The sequence below is a fragment of the Podarcis pityusensis genome (assembly GCF_964106645.2).
Source record: "Podarcis pityusensis genome assembly, chromosome: Z".
NCBI lineage: Eukaryota > Metazoa > Chordata > Lepidosauria > Squamata > Lacertidae > Podarcis > Podarcis pityusensis.
Window position 1 is genome coordinate 48,634,589 of NC_138044.1, and position 22,049 is coordinate 48,656,637.

General features: G+C 43.4%; 1 protein-coding gene across 8 annotated transcripts in view; it reads right to left on the reverse strand.

Annotated features, from left to right (window-relative positions):
- LOC308468272 (kelch-like protein 13) overlaps window positions 1-22,049 on the reverse strand; it is an 83,219-nt gene that overhangs the window by 23,574 nt on the left and 37,596 nt on the right. For 4 of the 8 annotated variants that reach the window (XM_080990350.1, XM_080990345.1, XM_080990347.1 and 1 more), the window contains one exon: window positions 1,339-1,480. In XM_080990350.1, coding sequence (XP_080846476.1) covers window positions 1,339-1,480 — 142 coding nt within the window. Of the gene's footprint in view, window positions 1-1,338; window positions 1,481-16,440; window positions 16,893-17,113; window positions 17,209-22,049 lie in introns of those variants that run through there. The other 4 variants (XM_080990349.1, XM_080990343.1, XM_080990346.1 and 1 more) reach the window with 3 other exon arrangements.

The window sequence follows — 22,049 nt, forward strand, 5'->3', positions numbered from 1 at the left end:
ATGCCTCACAAAAGCTTTTGGCTATACCTGCAACATTCCATTTCTAATACAAAAATCAGCAGAGCACAATGCGAACATTCAGCTGGAGCAAGTTCCCAGAAGACAGGCTTATTTCTATCCCAATACTAACTCTCTTCCTCCATTAATCAATGAGAGAGCAATGCGACCTATCCAAGGTGTGGGATTTAGCCTCATTTCACAGTTATTTGAAATGCAAGTCAAAGACCACACAGTAACAGCAGCAGATGGTTACTAGAACCATGGTCACAGGATGTGTCTGGACTCCAGCACAGTGCACTGATGGATAATGAAATTGAACTGCCCGTCGAAACATGCTCTGAGCCAAGGGAACAAAAAGGTAGTAGGAGCGAAATATTAACACTGAGAGACCGCTTCCCCTGGCAGATTCCCTGGAAGGCATCCATGTGTGATTCTTGGGCAAATGGCTCTCTCTGCTCGCACAATGTCAAACACACACTGTTGTCTCCTTTAATTCTAGCAAAAGGTCAGGTTTCCTGTTGCTGCTGCTAATCTGATCAGAATGTTTAATTGGCAGAAGAGGGAGAGAAGAAATTTCAGAAGCTAGCAAGTAACAGGTACCCATGTGCCCTAAGGAAGGCAGAAGAGGAGAAGCTACTGTAGAGACCACCACTAGTCTGAGAGAACCGTTGGGGCAGGAGTTGGCACCTCCCTGCTTCCATGCGGCTACTTAAGATTTGTATGCCCTGTAGGAAGGCAGAAGAGGAGAAGCCCTGGTTAGGAGCACATACCTTCAAGCTCCCAAGCAGACCATGGGTTGGTGAGGAACTCACTTCTTTCGTATTTAATACCATTTGTTTGTTTTTACTACTTTTAAGTATCACCTTGGGTATAATAATAATAATAATTTTTATTAGGGTTACATAAATGCAACAAACACACAACTATGTACAGTGGTACTTCTGGATACGAACGGGATCCGTTCCAGAGCCCCGTTCGCATCCTGAAGCGAACGCAACCCGCGTCTGCACGTGCATGGGTCGCGATTGGCCGCTTCCGCGCATGCGCGTGACATCGTTTTGACTGTCTGTGCGTGTGTGAGCGGTGAAACCCTGAAGTAATGTGTTCCGTTATTTCCGGGTCACCGCAGAGCACAACCCAAAAGCGCTCAACCTGAAGCAATTTCAACCCAAGGTATGACTGTACTTAATTACAAATGGCTGCAATGGCACTGGCAAAGCACACCAACAGAGAGATAAGGCATTCAACCTCAATGAGAACTTGTCAGAGAAGCACCCGTGAAATAAAAAGAACTCTCAAAAGGATGATATGGCTGTTCAGATCATGGTGTCAACTTACCTGGAGTACTACAGAACTATGAGTGTTGCTGGTGAAAAATCTTGTGGTTCCTGCCTTTGATGATTGTAGATGGGCAGACACACCCATATCGCTGCTCCCAATGGATACTTTCATGTGAGGGTCTTCCTCTTCAACCAGAGATCTAAAATGCAGAGCAGAAGAAAGCAACCTTAATCCAAAGCCTGCTTTTCATTCTGCCACATGAATGGCATGTCAAGCCAGAGACTTGTGGGAGGATCTAAAATGAGAACTGGATCAGATTCCTGCTAGACAAATGTTAAGTGTTCAAATGTGTCATGACTCTTTTTTTTTAAATTTCACACTAGGTTTTGCTGCCGGCTGTGGTGGTGCTGGCAGAGTAGGATTCGTGGGGTACAAGTCCAGGACCATGCTCAGCAGAATGAGCAGGAGAGCCCTCAAACACAGCACAGTTGGCTTACCAATCCTGAAGTAAGAGATTACATACTGCCATCTAAAATGCTGGGGAAGAACCTCGTAAAACCATTAAGTCCAGAGTCTAAAATTACTGAATCACTGCCAAGACATTAAAAGCTGTAACTGCATCAAGCTCTGGCAACCTTTCTTTAACAAAAATACACCCTTTGTGTACTTGTAAAGGTAAAGGGACCCCTGACCATTAGGTCCAGTCATGTCCAACTCTGGGGTTGCGGCGCTCATCTCACTTTATTGGCCGAGGGAGCCGGCGTACAGCTTCCGGGTCATGTGGCCAGCATGACTAAGCCGCTTCTGGCGAACCAGAGCGGCGCACGGAAACGCCATTTACCTTCCCGCCGGAGTGGTACCTATTTATCTACTTGCACTTTGACGTGCTTTTGAACTGCTAGGTTGGCAGGAGCAGGGACTGAGCAACGGGAGCTCACCCCGTCACAGGGATTCGAACCGCCGACCTTCTGATCGGCAAGTCCTAGGCTCTGTGGTTTAACCCACAGCGCCACCCGCGTCCCCTTTGTGTACTTAGGAGGTGTCTAAAGAAATTTTATTTACTGTTGGAAGGTAGACCATGGGGCTTTAGGAGGAAGAAAGCTCTCCATAACCTGTGTAACCATTAATGCCCAAGCGGAAAACCATGCAAGTTGGCACCCCCTTATATAGGGCAGTTTCATAACATGTCTGAAGCACAACTGCCATTCTTACTGAGAAGTTATCTGAAGACTTGTCAATATGCAGATAAAAACATTGGCCTCCAAATAAGTTTCAGAAATTACTTTAACTGCCCAAAGATGCAAGAGAATTTTAAACTAATCCTTTTTGTACCTGCACTGAATAATTCCAATTCATATATCAATTTGTATATTAACATCTTTACGGAATTCTTGTGAACATTCATTTCTTGCTTTGAGTCAGGGAGACCACATCTATTTAAAGCCATTTCTGAAACGTGAGAATTTTTCAGGGGTTAGTCAAAACCATGGATAGTTCAGAGAGGGATCAACCTTAAGAAATACTAAACAAGTAGCTTGGACCAAACAGTGAACACAGGTTCAAAACATGCGTGTGAAATACATAGAACACACACTACAGAAATACAGACCGTATTTAGCAAGCCCATCATTTATCTGTACATGGGGACAGGTGGAAAGTGGTGCTTCTTTTAGCACACAATTCTGTTAATTGCAATTAACAATTCAGAAGCAGCCTGGGTGGAAAATCTCTAGTCACATTTTGATTAATTGCATAAAACATTTACACAACCCTAATCTAAGGATTTGCCTCCTTCCCTGTATTCCATGCCAGGAAATAAGTGTGACAAGTATAAGAAAGCAGGCATTAACATACTGGCGGAGAACAATTCCTATTAAAAATATCTTCAAAGTCCATAACCTCCCTGTACATTATTAAGCTACTCCAGTTTTGCCTTTCATAAAAGCAGCAAGTAGACAATATCAGACAGAAAAAGTTATATCCATATTAAAAACTGTTTGCACAAGAACTTAAGACTGGAGGTGGGGGAAGAATGGGAGCAACTAGCTTAACTTGCTAAATTTAACACGGTCTCAACAAAATAACTTCATAGGTTATTCATAGACAGAAACATGTCTTTGATAGAAGACCCCAGCAGTGACTCAATTAGGTGCTGAACACCCAACCAGCAGTCACATGTGATGCATCTTTGGTTGAACTGCAGCCTTTCAGCAGTGTTGTTCAATTTCTAGAACACTGATTCTAGAAATCCTGCAAGAAAATTCCTCAGCAAATTAAAAGTAATATGCACTGGATTTTTTTCCAGTTTGCTCTGGAAATATTTCTGATGCCCTCAAGAGCAATTTGTCTATTTTACATGTATTTGGTAATCAAAAATAAAAACTTTGAAACCTGTGCCATGTTTGCCTAATGTTGTTGCAATTGCCATCTATTCACGTTACTAATTAAATGGGGACTCCCCCTCCCCCCGCCTGAAGGAAAATAAAAACACTGGGGGAAAGTTTCCACCCCACACAACTGCAAGACTAGCATGGTCTGGAAAAAGGAAGCTGTAGTACTAACCTTCTCCTCATGATCCTAACTTCCTGTGTGCAGGGCATCCCTGATGTGTGGGAGCACCTTCAAAATAAAGTTTTTCTGACACTGAATTGCCAGTTCTGCCAGGAGGAACCTAAAACACGGAAGCCCTCAGAACCTGAACTAGCCTAGAAGAATTGTGGATAGTTGGCAGGCCCACTAATCCAAAATTATACCTCGGACTTAAAAGGCAGCTTTAGAGTAAAGCAACCCCCCATGCCCCATTGCAGTCATTCCAACAACACAATTTCGAACAGTGGAAAAGAAAGAGGGATTTTAATGGCATGGATAAAGATGCCAGGAATTCTACTTGCCAAGAGGAGCCAGCCCTCACACTCTGAGTCTACCCATGTGTGGAACTTCTCTCTCTGCAGCGGTGAAGAGGCTTCAATGTGCCAAGTCAAGCTTAGGCATATCAGAACCACCTCCAATTTATCAAGCTGTGGATGAAGCATGCTTGGTACACGGCACAGAAAAGGAGGTAGGAGGAGAGCAACATCAGAAGAGGCACCTCAACAGAAGTGCATGGAGCAGAGGAAGAAATCTCTCTTGCAGGGCACTGGAAGCATCCTTACATAAGGCTGTGAACCTTATGTGATGGAAATAACCTCATTGCCTGTCTCTGTGTGTAAAAATATTGGCTGTTAGGATATAGACATATGCTTTCTTCCCTTGGAGCAGTGCCTCCAAAATCTTAGACCAAAGCCAGTGGTAGAGAATTTTCTCTCTTCACAAGAATTTAACATCATCAGTAAAATACGGTTCCAACTGCGAGCTAGGCATTCAGATTTTATTTTTTACATTCCAAAACTGAAACACATCCTCCACTTTATCATCAGCTGCAAGTTATCAGGACAAATAAAACTAACCAGCAGGTTATTAATTACCAGCAACTCATACCTCAATGGCCACAAATCAAAGAATTAGAATTCTTTTTTAAAAAAAGTCATTTCCCTCCACCTAGGCCAGGGGTCTGCAACCTTTAAGACAAAAAGAGCCACTTGGACCCGTTTCCGAGGGGAAAAAAACTGGGAGCCGCAAAACCGGGAAGGTGACGTCGGGACAGTGCGTGACTAACGCACGCACCGCCCCCATGCGACGTCACAGCCAGTACAGCGCCCGCGACAGTGGGGAGTGTCGGGGCGCACAATGCGCCTCCTCCCCTCGCTAGTATCCGCCCTGGAGCCGCGGCAAAGGTGTAAAAGAGCCACATGCGGCTCCGGAGCCGAGGGTTGCAGACCCCTGACCTAGGCTATCCAATTATGTCAACTTTGCATGCACTTTCTGTGGGTTTATTAGCATGTTTTCTGAGGTGCAAATTAGGTACTGTTAACAAATGCATTTTATTTCTGCTCATTAATGCTGACATGACAAATATTACAATTCATTAGGTAAATGAAGAATGTAAAAATATTTATCAGCGTTTCCTAGTGTGCATATTATATCAGAACTAGGAATTCCAAAAAAGAGGGGGCACTCATTCACTTTCTAATTAATTCTACTGCTCTGATCAATAGATGCCATTACATTAAAATGGGGGGGGGGGGAGCAGCCAGTTGGATTTTTAATCAACATAAAAGTCTGCAAAATGTAAAGGTAATATAAAGATGTGTAGCTAGGACAATTCACAACAGCTGCAGATGAACAATATGTAATGAGGTGGGAAGAAGTCTGCTAGGCCCCAACAGTCTAGTTGGACAGGGAATGCATGCACCTCGGTCTGTATTTTTTAAAAAACAAAATAACCCCCCCCCAACACACATTCATACCCTGAACACGCCATATCACCAACTACTTTTGATACACCCCTCATTTCATCACATGCATGGAAGACTGTTGGCAAGAAGGCAAGGTTTAAGGCCCCCCTTGGTCATATGGAAGTGTAGGCACACCTTTTTCTCTCTATCTCATTGGGCAATCATAGCTTTTAACATTTGATAATCTCTTATCCTGTTAGGGTTTAAAGTAGAGGTGGTTCCCTATTGGACACCATTCCTATACAGCCCTGGCTTTTCCGTATCTCATGAAGATGAAAAGCTCGAACAATAAGCAGAGAAGACTGGAGTTCAGTTTGTGGTAACACAGAGTGACAAAAGGAAAGAAAATACTTTTAATAGAATTATTCAAGTTATATACCTCTTTAAAAGTCGTCCCCCCGGTCCCCCTCACAATCTTTGATAGTAAAACCATGAGCCCTGAACAGAGAGCTAAGTAGGACTTGGGTGGCTCAGTCTAAAATGCAAATCAGGCAAACGGGTTCGGTGCCTAAATTTGAGGATGCATGCCTCAGCTATGTAAAAAGCACGAAAAAGAAACATGCCACCTACACTTTTGGACAAGGAGTACAGAGGCAGCATGGCAGAATAATCTGTGCATTTTAAAGAGAAAAATCCTCCTCAAATAAATATTTTAATACACATTTAAAAGATGTATTCTCTTTCAGAGGTAGTACTTAATGCATGCTTGGTATATTTAAACGGCTGAGAATTATGCTGCAGCACTGAAAGTAGCGCAGAGCTGTCTTCTGGTCCCTAGATCAGCCTGATTCAGATCAGGTATGTTTTGTGTAAGAGTTCACAAAGACTGGATTCCTGCAAAATTCCTAGTTGATGCACACCTCACCCTCCAAGACACTCAAGCTCAGTACCTTCTGAAGGGTTGATGGTTGACTTAGTTGTGAGGTGAAATAAAAAAGCGACAGAATTTAAATGTCCAGAGGAGGAACACTGTAAGTCTTTTGAAGCAAAGCAAAATTACTGGGCACCTTAAAGTCTATTAAATTTATTATGGTACATACGATCATGGACTACAGCCCCCACTATCACATGCCATGAAGACTTGTGCTAATGGTTTGGGGGAGAGAAGTGTCAAATCGTCATTTAAAATTAAAAACCAATGGTGCTTGTACTGCTGCTTGATGAAGTAGGAGAGGAGAGGAGCTATTTTAATTCAACAAGGCAATACAGTGGTACCACTACTTACGAACACAATCCATTTCAGGGTACCGTTCGCACCGCGAAAAGTCGGTAAGTAGAGCGCTGCTACTGTGTGTGCGCGAAGCATGCAGATCGTTTCTGCGTGTGCAGTGAACCCAGAAGCAAACACTTCCAGGTTTGCCGCGTTCGTAACCTGAAAAGCCGCAATGTGAAGCATACGTAACGCAAGGTATGAATGTAAAAAACAAAACAAAAACGAACATCAACCTTGTCTGGCCCAAATAATTTCATATCAAAATAATTTTTAAAATCTGTGATTTGTACCTTCTAGTTTGAATCACCACTCATCTTAGAGGTTTGTTTGTTTGTTTGTTTGTTTGTTTGTTCTGTTCTATCATCATCATACTTTATTCTTCCATTTCTTACCCACTTTCACAATGAGGATCCTGGGTGGGTTACAAGAATACAATCCCAAAAACAATTAAAACAGATTGCAATTAAGAGAATAGGTTAGGTCCTAAAATACAGATCTCTGACACCATAGGTAAGCATAAAGAGGCATCTCTTCAGCTTACAATGAAAGCTGTGTAAAGAAGGGGCCAGACACACCTTTGTGCAGAGAGAATTCCACAAAATTAGGGGTTGCCATAGTGAATGTCCTCTCCCAGGCTATCACACACATACACAAACTTCTGAGGGTTGTAGAATTTCCAAGAGGGTTCCCTCTGTTTATTTCATCACATAAGAGGGTCTGTAGAGGAGGAGGTGGTATTTCAGATATCTGGAGCCCAAGTAATTTAGTGCTTTAAACACGAATGTGGGTACCTTGAACTGGGCCCAGAAACAAATAATAAACAATTTCTAGCTGCAAAGCCACCAAGATGTTCTAGCTCACATGTTCCTATGCCATGGATTCTCTTGTTATGCCTGGGCAAACTTCACTAATACTTTCTGTTTTGTAATGAATTCTGAAAACATGCACAAATTAAGCATTTGGACATTTATTTGCTTTGTTGTACAAAACTTGTTCTGGAGTCAGTGATGCATAACAAGATTATCTGCCCACAAATGCCTCTTCTACAGCAGATCCAGAAGCTGTGGGGGCAGAGAGACTAGCATACCGAACAGCTCCCTCATTTTTGTAAAACCAACTAGGAAGCAGGTTGAAGAATCAAATTTCAAGTATTATTAGAACAACTTTTATGATCACAAGCTACTGCAATGTAGTCAAGTCTTACAGAAATTACGGGTGCAGCACACTAAACACATTCATCTTATCACAAGTCTATAGCTATCTATGTAGAACAGCATCAGCCCTAGACTAGCACAGCTGTTCTAGCTGGGGCTGATTTTTGTAGTCCAAAGCTTCTAGAGCAGAACTTTCCTAACTTTTCATGTTGGTGACACCCTTTTTAGACATGAATCGTTTCGTGACACAGTAATTCAGTTCTACTAGCAAACCAGAGGCTAAACTAACCCCTTTCCAGCCCCGGGAAAAGCGATGGCAACATTCGCACAACACGCCAACACACTAACGTGTCGCAACACAGAGTTTGAAAACCTCTGATCTAGAGGGTAGTAGGCTGGCAAAGGCCAAGTAGAAAGAGAAAAGGGTAAACTGTGGGCACACAAGTGCACCAGGAGGCATTGTGCAAGAATCGCTACTGTGAACTTACAGACCCCCTTCCTCACCTCAGGAAAATAAAAGTAGTCTCATTTAAGCAATTTCATTGACAGTGCTCCTTATACATGGGCAGCAAAAAATCCCACTTGATCTGTAAAGACCAATGAATTTCAGTCAATTGTTTTATAAGGAAATCCATCAACAACAGCTATTTAGTAAAAGCACACAATCAGCAATTTTAGCTGCAAAATTCAAAACCAACCTAGAATCAAGAAATTCATATACTGTAGATGCAAAAGGGAAAGTACATTTCTGAATGAGGCAGAGGAGGTAGAATGATGGCATGTTAACCCTTTTCAAAAGTGTGGGCAATTGACAGACAGAACTTTATGTCTGTTTTGCTTGTGACATGCTGTTGTCTGGATTGGATCAGTTGCTGGAGGAATGACAGGTGCATCTATCACACATCTGGGATAGTAGATGGACACTGAGCTCTTCCACATTGCCAGGTATGCTATGGCATAATACCCTACTTGCGTTAGTAGTCATGTGACCACGCCCTCTACTGCCTGGGGTTGATGGAATCTGGAGAGTGCCGCATTGGCTACTGTTTTTGTTTGTTTTTGTTTTGTTTTGTTTGCAAACTGCTACTAGAGAGGTTACATGTGGCATGTTTGAATTATCTCAAGGTAGCAGAGTAGAGAATCTTTACAAAATGAGATGTTGAATCCTCCCCATTTTAGGGCATAAATGACTAGATGCATTGGCAGATTGGGCAGTAACTCAGTTGGATTTTTTTGAAAGGCGGCTTCTTCAGTCTATGAACTGTGCTTTCAAATAGCTCTGCCTCCCTCAAGCCTACAAGAACATCTGTCTACAACTCAAACACTGAATCTAAAATACAGCATTTGGTGCACCGTAAACATTTGTTTGCTGGTGTAAGCTGGAGGGTCAGGCTGCAAGTAACTTAATTAAGACAAAAAGGCTGATGTAATTTTTAGCTTCACACTGTGTGACCAAAGTAGGCAGAAACCCTATAAGGAACAAGCAGACACAGACAGATACACACACACACACACACACACACACACACACAAAAGCTACAGTTAATCCTTCCCAAAACCGAATAATAATAATGGTTTACTATAGAAAAATAACACTGAACAGGAGAGAATGCAGTTCTACTAGTGATTGATTATTGCATTTCAACTATGACAAATTAAAATAAAGGCTCTTTTTAAAATAACTGACAAAAGTCAATGCTTCTTTCAAGTGCCTTGATAAGATAGGAGAGAGACCAATAAGACTACACTGGGGAAAAGTTCATATCAGCATTTCCTAAGCCACTTTCTTAATTGGGCATTTGCTGCACTTCTCTCCCTGAAAAATGAGGATGACTCACAGTCCCAGCCAGGAAATAGTGCTTGCGCTAAACCCAAGAACAATTACAGCACAGCACCTGCCTGCAGAGCTAACCGATCAGAGCTCTGTTCTTTTAACCTTGTCACAGGCAGACTGGGGACAGCTATTTGGCTGGCCAGCACACCTCCTCCTTATTGCCTCTTGGGTCACAATCTCTCTGCCTCCAGAATGCTCATGTTCAAGTGCTAAAATCGAAGAGACCAGCACAGTCCAGCAGCAACAACAGTTTCCAGTGGGAGGAACGAAAGAGAAACAGGTCAACCTAAAAAGATGGAGAACAAACACCACGCAAGCTGTAAACCGAGTCGGTACATATGCAGGTAAGTTCAGGGCTTTTATGGCACAGCAGCCATAAGCAAGTTTTTGCTGTGAGCAACCAACTTCCTTCAGCTTATGCATAAACTTTACTTCCAACATATCCCATTCATTCCTAAGGATTCAAAGGAAGGCAAACATGAATCTAGGCTCCCAAAATGCAATTTAGATCAGGTGACTGCAGGCACAGAAAAATTCAACACGCAGATGAAAAATGTGGACACATAACTCAAGATGGAATGCTACAGAAAGAGAAGGTGTAGAATTTAAGTGTGCTCTGCTCTGATACAGTTGCCATGTCTCAAAAAGTAAAAACCAGGACACCCTGAAAGTTAATGAACTTTTTTAAGACAAACCCCAAAGTTGTTGAGCCAAATGAACAAAAACGCCAATTGAACACAATGTTTTGGTTTACTTGCTGAAGATCCAAGATAAACTGCCACCTTCCAGAAATTCCCCCCAGACATCACTTCTGCCCTTGAAATCCTGGTAATGTCCAGGAAATCCTAGACTTATGGCAACCCTAGCTCTGCCTAGCATACTGCAGTCCTCATGCGACTTCAGCTCAACCCACATGCAGGGAATGCCCACCTGTTGCCCTTTACTCTCCTACCATTTTTCTTTGTCTCAGTAAGACATGGATACTGAGGTAGAAGAGATACGCAAAGCAATGGGATGGGGAAGGCAGAGCAAAAATGCTTTTCCTTCAGAATTGGAAACTGCCTTATATTATGGCAACCTAGCTCAGTAGTGGATACTCCAACTAGCAGCACATCTACACATCTCCTCGGAAAGGAATGTGTGAGGTAGGACTGTGTCTGGTGCTCTACACGTTTTGTATCAGGATTATGTACAAGTTTTCCCTTTGGTTGTTATGTGAAGTCCAAAAACCCAGATCCACACGTCAACTACTGTATTGGCCAGAATATACCGTATGTTTCTGTGTATAAGACACCCCTGTGTATAAGATGCCCCCTATTTTGGGGGACTCAAAATTAATACAATGGGGGGGGGAGATTGCCCCTCTGTATAAGACTACCCCCCTTTTTAACATTATCTTTTAGTAAAAAAAAACAAAAACCTAGTCTTATACATGGAAAAGTATGGTAAGCCTCACTTTTTTTTCCAAATTCTGACTGTGAAAAGTTAAAGTGTAGCTTAAAGTCACAATGTTACAAAAATTGGCTTTTACGATATCGCTGCTGAAACAAACATCCAGTAAAATGGAATAGGTGTGAGTGCTTGCTGAATTTTAAGGGGCAGCTTATATTCAGGTATTGTCTTTTTTTCTTTCCCCCCTTTTAATTTTAAAGGTGTGGCTTATATTCGGGTGCGGCTTATATTTGGGCCAATACAGTATATATCCACCACCTCTGCTATGAACCTGCTGAAGCAGCACTGAGTAATTTTCAATCTTTCCATTTAAAAAGCACTCAACCATCTCAAGAAAATAACTGGATTGGAATCTAGTACTCTCAAAAATTATAGATGAGGTGCAGGTCTGATAAGAACAGGTATAAAATCCAGCCAAAAACTTGCTGAAAAGGGAAGATCTAAACTAGGAGATGGAGACCCACCAGAGATGAGGCAAGAGTAAAGTTTTCCTGGGTAGGAAGTGCCATAACCCAGATGCAGTCACAGAAAAGGCTCACTACATTCCTGTCAATCACACCTCAAGCACTGATGGGACATGAAGAGTAGCCTTCAAAAAGGTTCACAACAGAGTAGTCCTTTAGTCATCTTGCACCCACTCTTCCTTTGATCACCCTAACATACTTTGCTGTTCTATTCAACAGGGGCATCTAAGACACTTAATTTTTATTCAAGTCACAGAATCTGCCTTATTTCTCATCAGCACCTCTTAAATAGGGGAAGCAAGAAAGTTTATGGCACTATCCCATGCACATCTCAAACCACAGCAATAAAGTCAGTACTGAAGCAGCTCATCCTCTTCTAACTCCAAAGATTTGCCATGGTGCAACGTATTTGCTGAAACTTAGGTGAGGGAAGTGACTGCATATAGATGAGATTGTGCTGGGGTCATAAACAAGCTGACTAGCAGTCTTTGTCTTTGGGGACGGGACTGAACAAATGTCTAAAACCAGAAATAAAAATAAACTCAGTGTACATCACTCAATGCCAAAACACGTATTTACTGAAAAACAATTTTTATCTTAGCTTGAATGACAGCATTAGATTTTCAACTGACATAGTGCAAAGCAGTTTGCAAGGTAACACTGGGAAGATAGGGACAATATTGCCCACAAGGGACTACACAAGATGCGAACTATGTGCTAGTGTGAGGGGGGGTGTGGGAGAAAGACACTTCATTAGAGAGCCTGATAGAGCCCAAGAACAACAGGGCTGGCCTAAAGTACTCCCAGCTCCATCTTCTGGTCTGCTGCCTTGGTAGTACAGGGACTATGACACTGGAATCCAGCTGCCAAGGTTTCCAGGCATGCGACCTTTAATCATCTATAATCCCCCTGACTTTGTGCAGCAACAGTGGCAGAGAACTCCACCATCAATAGCTTGAGGCCAGGACTCATGTTCATAGCCTCCAGGACTATGATTGATCTGCAGTCTCTTACTCATAGCCACAACTAGAAGACAAAAAAGCTCCTGGACCATTTTTGAGAAGCTGTGTCTGGATTTCTGTGTGATGTGGAGACTTCCCAACAGGAAAGCTCCCCTGTTGTAAGGCGGCAGTCAACCTTGTTCACTCAGTTGCTTTCTGGATTCCCTTTACATCTGTGGCAGGGAATGGATGACTGCAAGGGGACCTGAAGGGAAGTGCTGGCATCTTCAAAAGGACATTTCACCAGTCCTCTGTTTTGGCTGTCATAGTTAAGCAGGAGGATTTCACCTCTGAGTTTTACTACAGTGATTCCACTAGCATTCCACAGAAGTATCCTTTCCCATATTGGACACAGATAAGGCATGATCTGGAGGGATAGCCCGTTTTAAAAGATTTCTACCAGACCCATTTCTGGACCTCACTGAATCCACACTAGCACCAGTTGGATAAGAGACAGGGAAAGTTTTCTTGGTAATCATGGTATTTAGCTTTTCTAACTCTGATAATTGGGTAGCTTTTAACTGATCTACATTGCACAGAGAGGACATAGCAAAAAAAACAACAACCCCACAGGATATCTACTAGGCAGATATCTCAAAAGGTTTCTCCAAGTGCAAAATCCATTCTCATCCACCGTATTCTTCCATGGGGGGGGGGGGGAGAGACAGTCATTTCTGGCTGCAGCAGCTATGTAGAAACAAAAACACTGCATTCTATTGGGGCAGGGAAGAGGCTAAGGAGAAGACTTCATAGCTTTAGTGAGGTTTAGATTAACAAGCACTGCAGATCCTGTTCGTTCGCCCCCAGTCTGTGACCACCTGAGTTGGCAGCACTTACAACCACCCACAATTCATATTTTGTCTTAACTTACTTGCTTTCCACTGTTTGCTGTTGCCACTTTCCACTCTCAAGTCCTCTGGCACACAAAGAAGAGATGTGGTCAAATTGAGACACAGGAGTTTCACAAACAAGAATTAGAGAGCTGTGTGTTCTGCTCACCTTTGGTGAACAGACTCATGGAGAATTGACACTCACACAATCCACTGAACAAACCTACATCACAATGATCAGGTATAAGGAGAGGCTGCCCATTTTTTTATTCTTTCTGCCCTACGAAAAAGGAGTGCTTTCCTATCAATAGGATTTCCAAGCAGAAAACATTCACCCCACAGTCATAAAGAGTAACTGCACACAAGCTGTATTCCTTCTGCGAGTGCATCCCTCATACCCAGTGCTATTTTTCCAAAAAAAAAAAAAAAAGAGAGGTGCCAGAACTCACCATGAACACTTCCCCGGTGCTCTTAGAATGGCAACGGCTCCCACCTGAAAGCTGAATTGGCGAGTTCCAGCTAAAAACAGCCTGTTAAGGGGAACAACCTCAGCCTTGGTAACCTTCTGTCTGCCAAAATGAAGTGAGTCTTTTTGGAAAGAAGCTGACCTGGTTGCAAAGCAGGTTGCATGCAGCATACAGAGTTTTTGTCAGTCTTAATCAAGGGCGGCCCTTTCCCATCTTACAAGAAGCAAGATAAATTAGGCATATGGTTCTTGATTTGGAAGGCAAATTCTATGCATTAACACAATATTGCTGCTAGAAGAGTGGCAAAAACAGGGCTTCTTCCTCACTTCTAAAATTGCAACATTAAAGACCAATGGATATGACAGGGAATGGCATTTAATCAAAGCACATGTTTTAAGAAAACCAAGACAATCAGAGCTTTGGCACTGAATCATAACGCACTACTGTTTAAAACTGATAATGAGCAAAGTGATTCTACCAATTCCTAATGGCAAACTGCACCATATTTGTAATCATTACTCTGGTCACCCTTAGATTTCAAAGGGTTTTTAGCTTGGGGCATTCTGAAATCCTATTGTAGAACATATTCTACCAAACAAAAACTTGAAAAACATTTCAGGTCTGCAGTAGCCCTCATACACTGTATTCTGACATTAAGTGGTTGGTCCTTTTAGTCCTGATTTAATACGTTTTGAATTATAGCCCACCAGACACCAAGTGCTAAGGGCAGGTAGCAGTGGTTTGGCATGAGCGTGGGTATGCCAATAAACATATGCATGGCATAATAGAAGTTTTTAGTCACCAGTATACCAATGCCAACCCCCTCCCTAAATAGAATGCAGAATGGAAGACAAAGTTACTTATAACTAAAGTATAAACACCTATCGCAGGAATATTTACAACAGAGCAGTTCGTAAGGACCTCTAGAGAATTTTTATATTATTTTAAAACAATACTTAAGCAACCTTCTACAAGCTGAAGCTTACACACCTATGAATGAAACCCAGTTTTCACAGAGACAATTGTGGCTTCTCACCTACAGTTGAAGCTGCCTCCTGAACATTTATGCCTCATGTATTGCTGTATAAGAGCTGGACAATGCACCAACCATGCACAGTTCTGTTCAACACTGTATTTTTTATATGCTGCCTCTACAGAAAACAATGGCCGCAAACTCCCTTTGTGTAAATGGTAGGCACACCAGAAATTAGCCTAGAGCAGAGTTTCCCCTTCTTTCCAATATTTTTTAAATCCACAACAGTGCTGATCACTAGGCAATGCCGGTTCTCTCTGAAATATGAAAATGCCTGAAAACCCTTAGCACAAAGCCATTTCCCCCTTCCGATGCGTCACACTCAACAATTTGCTTTCAAGCTTCAGAATTATGATACTATAATTTTTAGGTGCTCCAAGTTAGTAAAAAGCTTTTTTAAAAAAAGGTATTTCAGTGAAATGATGCTGCTAATCATATTTGCCCAACAAAACTGATGAGCAATTTGCTCCTTTGTGATGTCGGTAAGTATACAAGCTGAAAGCATCAAGTTACCACATTTCATTCATGCAACCCTCAAGAAGAACTGCCTCAATGCTGGCTGAGCATATATTTTGTGTTTTATAAGTATGAACCATGGAAGCTGTTCCCACTGTGGCTCATTTATTAATGAGCACTACCAGAACCAAGTTAACTTCTCCTTACTGCATTCATTTTTTGCAGGCCATGTGTGGTGCTCAATGTCAGCCAGAAAAACACAGTCTATTAAAATGCCACAGTGCCCTTTAAAAATATAAATCCTAAGCCCAATCAAGGCATATCTGGCAGTGGCAACATTTAATTTTTGACTTCTGCTTTGACTTCTAAGGAACAGCTAAAGAACGGGTAAAAAACTGCAGTCAAAGGAAGCAATTCCAATATTTCACAGTGCCACACACACACACACAATACAGAAATGACATAATGGTAGGCATTATATACATATTCATTTTTAAAATTAGCTATAAAAAGGAAGATCTGGGTACTGATGATTCTGACTTGCTCACGTAAGATCTTTAAGGACAAATGACCACACAAACTTTGACAATAGGCACCAAAAAGGAATTGTGAATGTGGCCAAATCTGCACCATTTCTCTGCTTTTTCAACAAAGGAACGACTCAACACAACATCCATCGTTTGGGGAGGGGAGAAAAAATGGGAAACTGACAACAAAAGGAGTGTTAAATTTTAGAGGTTCTAATGAAAGAAATGCAAGGTTAGAAATAAAAATTCTGAGACCAATGTCACATCAGGGCACCACGTAAGAAAAAGGGGGGAAAGGAGGGGGGTTATGTCTCACAAAACAAAAGCCCGGGGGGGGGGATGTAATCTCACAAAAGAAACCCCACCTTAAAATAGCCTCAGTTCTCTCACTTACATGTATGCTGGAGAAAGTGGCGACGACCTGGATGTTTTAAGCACAGGAACTGGGAATTTCCACATAGCAGGAGAACTCGTTTTCCATTTCAATGGCATGTTGGTCACCACGATACTACAATAACAGCAAACAGCGTTTCCATAACAGACTACCAACTTGGACTTCCATTCCAGACACACGCTACTGGCACAACGGTGGCTGCTGAAGCTCGGAACAAGCCAAGCGAGCTTGCCAGTGAGCTTAAACCAAAGCTTCCAGTCTGAAAAAAGGGGTTGAGAGGCATCTCATTTTAAACCCTGCTGTCCCCTAAAGCAATAAGGCGATTCTATCACTCCAACTCGAATAGTGCCACCTCGTTAGAGAAGTGTTGACTGCAGTATATGTTCAACAGAAAGAAAGAGAGGGGGGGAGAGAGAGAGAGAGAGAGAGAGAGAGAGAGAGGAGCTGCACTTTACAAGTCACCACAATGCAGCTTTTTTCTATAAAAAGAATGCCTCTCCACCCCCCCACCCCAAGAACAAGCCTGTAGTGCTATTGTTCTACCTTCACAGTCACACTGCAGCACCATACTACATTCTGTACCTATTAACCTGATTTCTGACCAATAGTAGCAGGGTGGGAAAGGGGAAGGGAAAAAAAAGATGGGATCCATAATGAAAACGAAGCAACATACCGACTCAGTACACACTTGTCATCCTCTGAACATTCTTCATTTGAGCTGCAACAATACAAGTGGGAGAGAAATCTCAGCATAGCCCTGGGCCAAACGACAGAGAGATCAGTGACCAAACAAAGCAGCCTGTTTTGCTTCCGTGCAAGGCAAAGAATGCAAGGATGCCATTGTGGCAAAAGCCTATTGCATAATAACAATAGTATATTTTTGCTTTTCTTTAAGAAGAAAAGGAAAATAAATGGGAAGGAGAAGAGAAAAAAACCAGTCTTTCCTAATCCATAGTCAGGGCGACCGAACGACCGAACAAGGATACATATCTGCAGATTCCTGCATGTTCTTCCACACAGCTTCGGATTCAAGGCACTCTCATTTTCCCTATTCTCTGCTTCCAGGTGAGATGAGTAAAAACCCCATGCATTTTTACAATATGCTCAGGTGACATGAATATTGCTCTCCGTCTTCTGTCTGCAGCAAATGGAGAGCAATGTGCCGCTAATAACTGTCCTTGCAGGAACGCGATCAACAATCAAATAGAGCAGCCCCCCCCCCAAGAGCTCACAAATTGCCTGAAGTCCTGACGAAGCAGCCGGACACGCAGGTGTCCATCACACATACCCAAACACAGCCCCTGTGGTCTGGTGGTGACCTCCAGGGGCAAGCAGTTACCATGTGTGAGAGCGCGTGCGCATTTTTTAAAAGCGCACTTAAAGCACACACATAAATTTATCTGCTTTATGAAGGCATCTTTGACAGAGAGCTTGTTAGGGGAAGGGTAGGAGAGAACAGAAAGGAATTTCACCCCAAACCAAGCAGTGGCTTGACTGACCCGTTAGGTGTGTCTACAGCAGCTCCCATGAACAAGTGCTAACCATTTGCATACTATTGTTGAAGGGTCACAAGTGGACTCCAATATTGATTTTTATGGACTTGATGTGTCTCTTTCTCTCTCATCTCTCTGTGGTGAGGTGCCACTAGACCAGATTTATGTTCAGTAGCATGCATGACCTGAATGTTTCCTCAGCGAAAAGTCTAAATACTGTATAATGGAAAAGGCTATGAAAGCAAGAATGCTTTTTATTTAATAAAGCTATTTCTGTTCAGCTTCATTTGCATTGCAGGAAGGAGGCACTAGCAGAAAGGGCTCTAAGATTTTTGTGTTCAAGTCCCAAGCTGCAAGGAGAACTGTAGTTATGGGCAGGTATCCAAGGTACAGAGGCATATGACATACCAACACAGAGAGCTGAACTGAATGTTGCTGGGCCTACAGCCCTAACCCAAGGAGAACAATCTTTTAAGCAGCCTTCTTAAAGCAATGGAGGAGGAGGACATGTTAATATCACAAAAGCTACTGAAAATTAGCAAGATAGGGAGTTCAAAGATGTGGGGGTAGAAGGCAGATGCACATGCCACATGTGACACTGTGAGCATATTCAGCTCTGGATTTTCATTCTAAGGAAGAAAACTTGACACTCCAGAGATCTGGTTTTGCTGATAAGACCAGCCAGATTTATTGCCAATAAAAGCAGATTTACTGAAGCATGCAGCCAACGCCAAAGGCTGCATTCACAGAACTGGATAAAGTCACACATTTACATGCTGACTGATGCCTACTTTTCAAAGCGTGTACTACCAACAGTGTATGAACTGGTCTCATTTGCATAGATCGCTCCACACTGGACCCTGCCGTCACTCATGAATCCTTTGCATCATGCAGCCAAGCACCATTGGCTAAACTTAACACTGTACACATTACATACCGTATTTTTCGTCCTATAGGGCGCACCGTCCCATAGGACGCACCTCGTTTTTTGGGGGGGGGGGAAATGAATAAAAAAAAATTATTCCCCACCCCACCCCGCGGCTGCCGCCCCAAGCCTTGCGCACCATTGCCCGAAGCACAGGGCACCCTCCAGAGGGCTCCCCGTGCTTCGGGCGACAGGCTGCCGCCCCAAGCCTCGCGCGCTCGGCGGGACCTCCTGCCGGGCACGCAAGGCTTGCAGACACTCGCCCGAAGCACGGGGAGCCCTCCGGAGGGTGCCCTGTGCTTCGGGCGACAGGCTGCCGCCCCAAGCCTCGCGCGCTCGGCGGGACCTCCTGCCGGGCGCGCAAGGCTTGCAGACACTCGCCCGAAGCACGGGGAGCCCTCCAGAGGGTGCCCCGTGCTTCGGGCAACAGGCTGCCGCCCCAAGCCTCGCGCGCTCGGCGGGACCTCCTGCCGGGCGCGCAAGGCTTGCAGACACTCGCCGGGGCTGCAGGCTGCTGCCTGCAAGCCTTGTGAGCCCGCGGGAACTCCCGCCGGGCTTGCAAGGCTTGCAGATAGCTTCCTGAAGCCTGGAGAGCGAGAGGGGTTGGTGCGCACCGATGCCTCTCGCTCTCCAGGCTTCAGCGAAAGCCTGCATTCGCCCCACAGGTCGCACACACATTTCCCCTTCATTTTTGGAGGGGAAAAAGTGCGTCCTATGGGGCGAAAAATACGGTAATCATTGCTTCTCTGCCAGATCACTGGTGTGTTTCACACATTTATTTTTTAAAAAGCAAGATTAATGATCAAGTTTAGTACTAAAAGAGTGCCTTTCATCTACTGACACCTACAAAAGACAAGAGCAGCAAGGTCACTGCTGGTCAACCTCAAGCGTTGCCTAGTTGTGGCAAGCAAGACAGAAGACCCGCTGCTTCTGGAGTAACAGAATATGGTAATTCTGCTATGTGCCAGTGCACTAAGGGGTGGTGGTGGTGGTGGTGGTAAATTGATGCTTTCCAATCTTCCTCAGTGCCGGAGTCTGGTCAAGTCTGGTCAAGAAGGTGCCATAAGAGCTATGCAGTTACAAGGGCACTATTGCCAACCAGGGGCCAAGATCCTCACTGCTCATCAGCACTGACCCCTTGGAGGCACTGCAGGGCAGAAAGCCACCGTGCAATTTGATCAGGGAAATGGCTTGTCTACCTTGTTTTCCCTTAGAGGCTCCCAGTCCTCCTCCATTACTGTAAATCAAACAATTGCTATTTCACAGAGCTCACCAATACGGTGGTACCTCGGGTTACATACGCTTCAGGTTACATATGCTTCAGGTTACAGACTCCACTAACCCAGAAATAGTGCTTCTGGTTAAGAACTTTGCTTCAGGATGAGAACAAAAATCGTGCTCCGGCGGCGCAGCGGCAGCAGAAGGCCCCATTAGCTAAAGTGGTGCTTCAGGTTAAGAACAGTTTCAGGTTAAGAATGGACCTCCGGAACGAATTAAGTACTTAACCTGAGGTGCCACTGTATTAGTATTAACAGTTCCAGCAACTCATCAATTCTGCTCCTCTCCAAACAGACCTTTGCCTTCAGCCCATACTACCAATGTGTAAGAACAATAAAGCTGTACAGCCAACTGAAGCAAAGGCTAAAATGCAAGCCATTTCAGAACCTACCCCTAACCCCCCTCCCAAAAAAAGAGCTGATCTCTGAAAAGAGGCAACACACCTTCCTCAAGGCAACACATTGGTTTGGAATCTTCTGGAACAATTACCAGTACTTCTTCCAGTGGGAACAGAGTTAATCAAGCCAAATAATCACCAACACTGCAGAAATTAAGAAAATGCTCCACTGGGGAGACTAAGTGATTGGGTTGTGTTTCAACTGTTCTATATATTGGGAAGGGGCGGCAATGTTTCCCCCAGATGAGACCATTAGTAACACTCTTCATCTTGGCATGGGATTTAGCTCACATATCTCAGCTGCTCGGTTTTCTAGATAAGCCTTTTTCAACCTGGGGCCCTCCAGGCTGTGTGGACTACAACTCTCATCAGCCCCAGCCAGGATGGCCAATGGTCAGGGAAGACAGCAGCTGTAGTTGAAAACATCAGGAAGACACCAGGTTGGAGAAGCTTGCTCCAAACAACCAGGAACATCTATTATTCTAAGGAGAGCTGTAGGTGCTGGAGCCACCTAGAGATGGGCATCATACTTTCATCATACTTCAGGAAGACCCACTGAAATCATTGGACTTGTTACTTAAGCCCACTGACTTCAATGGGTCTACTCTGAACATGTTTTAGCTGGATATCACTCAATATTTCTTGATAAAAACATGTATTGCACAACTCAGTTAACATATCTGATCAGATGTATCATATCATCAAAACAGTTACAACTTAGTAACCCCATCTGAAATCCTCACTCTATAAAGAGTTATTTCAAAATAGGGCTCTGTCTTCTGTCAGGAGAACAGACTAGATACACTTTTCAGTCCCCTTCAACACAACAATGCTAAATCACAATGAAAACCTTGGATATATTAGCTGAGACAGCTGCTGGCTCATCTTTCTTCCGGAAAGCAATCTGAGCAGATGGTGGGCTGCATTTTTTTACATGGTGTACATTCTTCTACCACATGCACAATAAACTGGGGGTGCAAATAGCAGTGCCAAACTCTGGCCAAGACATGCTTCAGCTGCAAATGAAACAAAATGTTCATAGCAGATTGCAAGTCACTAGGATGCCAAGCACCGGTTTTTTTCAGTGGCCAGTAGCTGAAATCTTAAAGGTGAAAGGCCAAAGGCTATGGAAGGAGGGTAAGTTTAGCAGCGCTCATGATAGAAGGGGGCAAAGAGAGACCCCAACCAAGAAAACAGCATCAAGGGTCAGTGCACTGGGTATCCATGCTCTGTTCACAGTCTTCCTTGCTTGATCACATGGCATAGCCTCCAAGAAGTGGTCAAGGGAGGAGTTAAAAGAACTCCCAGCAATGCTGCGCCTTCTGTAAGCACTTGGTGTTTTATTCTTACTGTACTTAACAAAACTTATATGACAGTTGATTGTAATAAAGCTTGTAAGTAATTTACAATAAATATTAGAATGATGAATAAAAAACAGTTAAGCACATTTAAAAATAATTGAAATCAACAGTAAAAGAGATGACGTCACGTCAACAGCTGCATACCTGCATAGGCT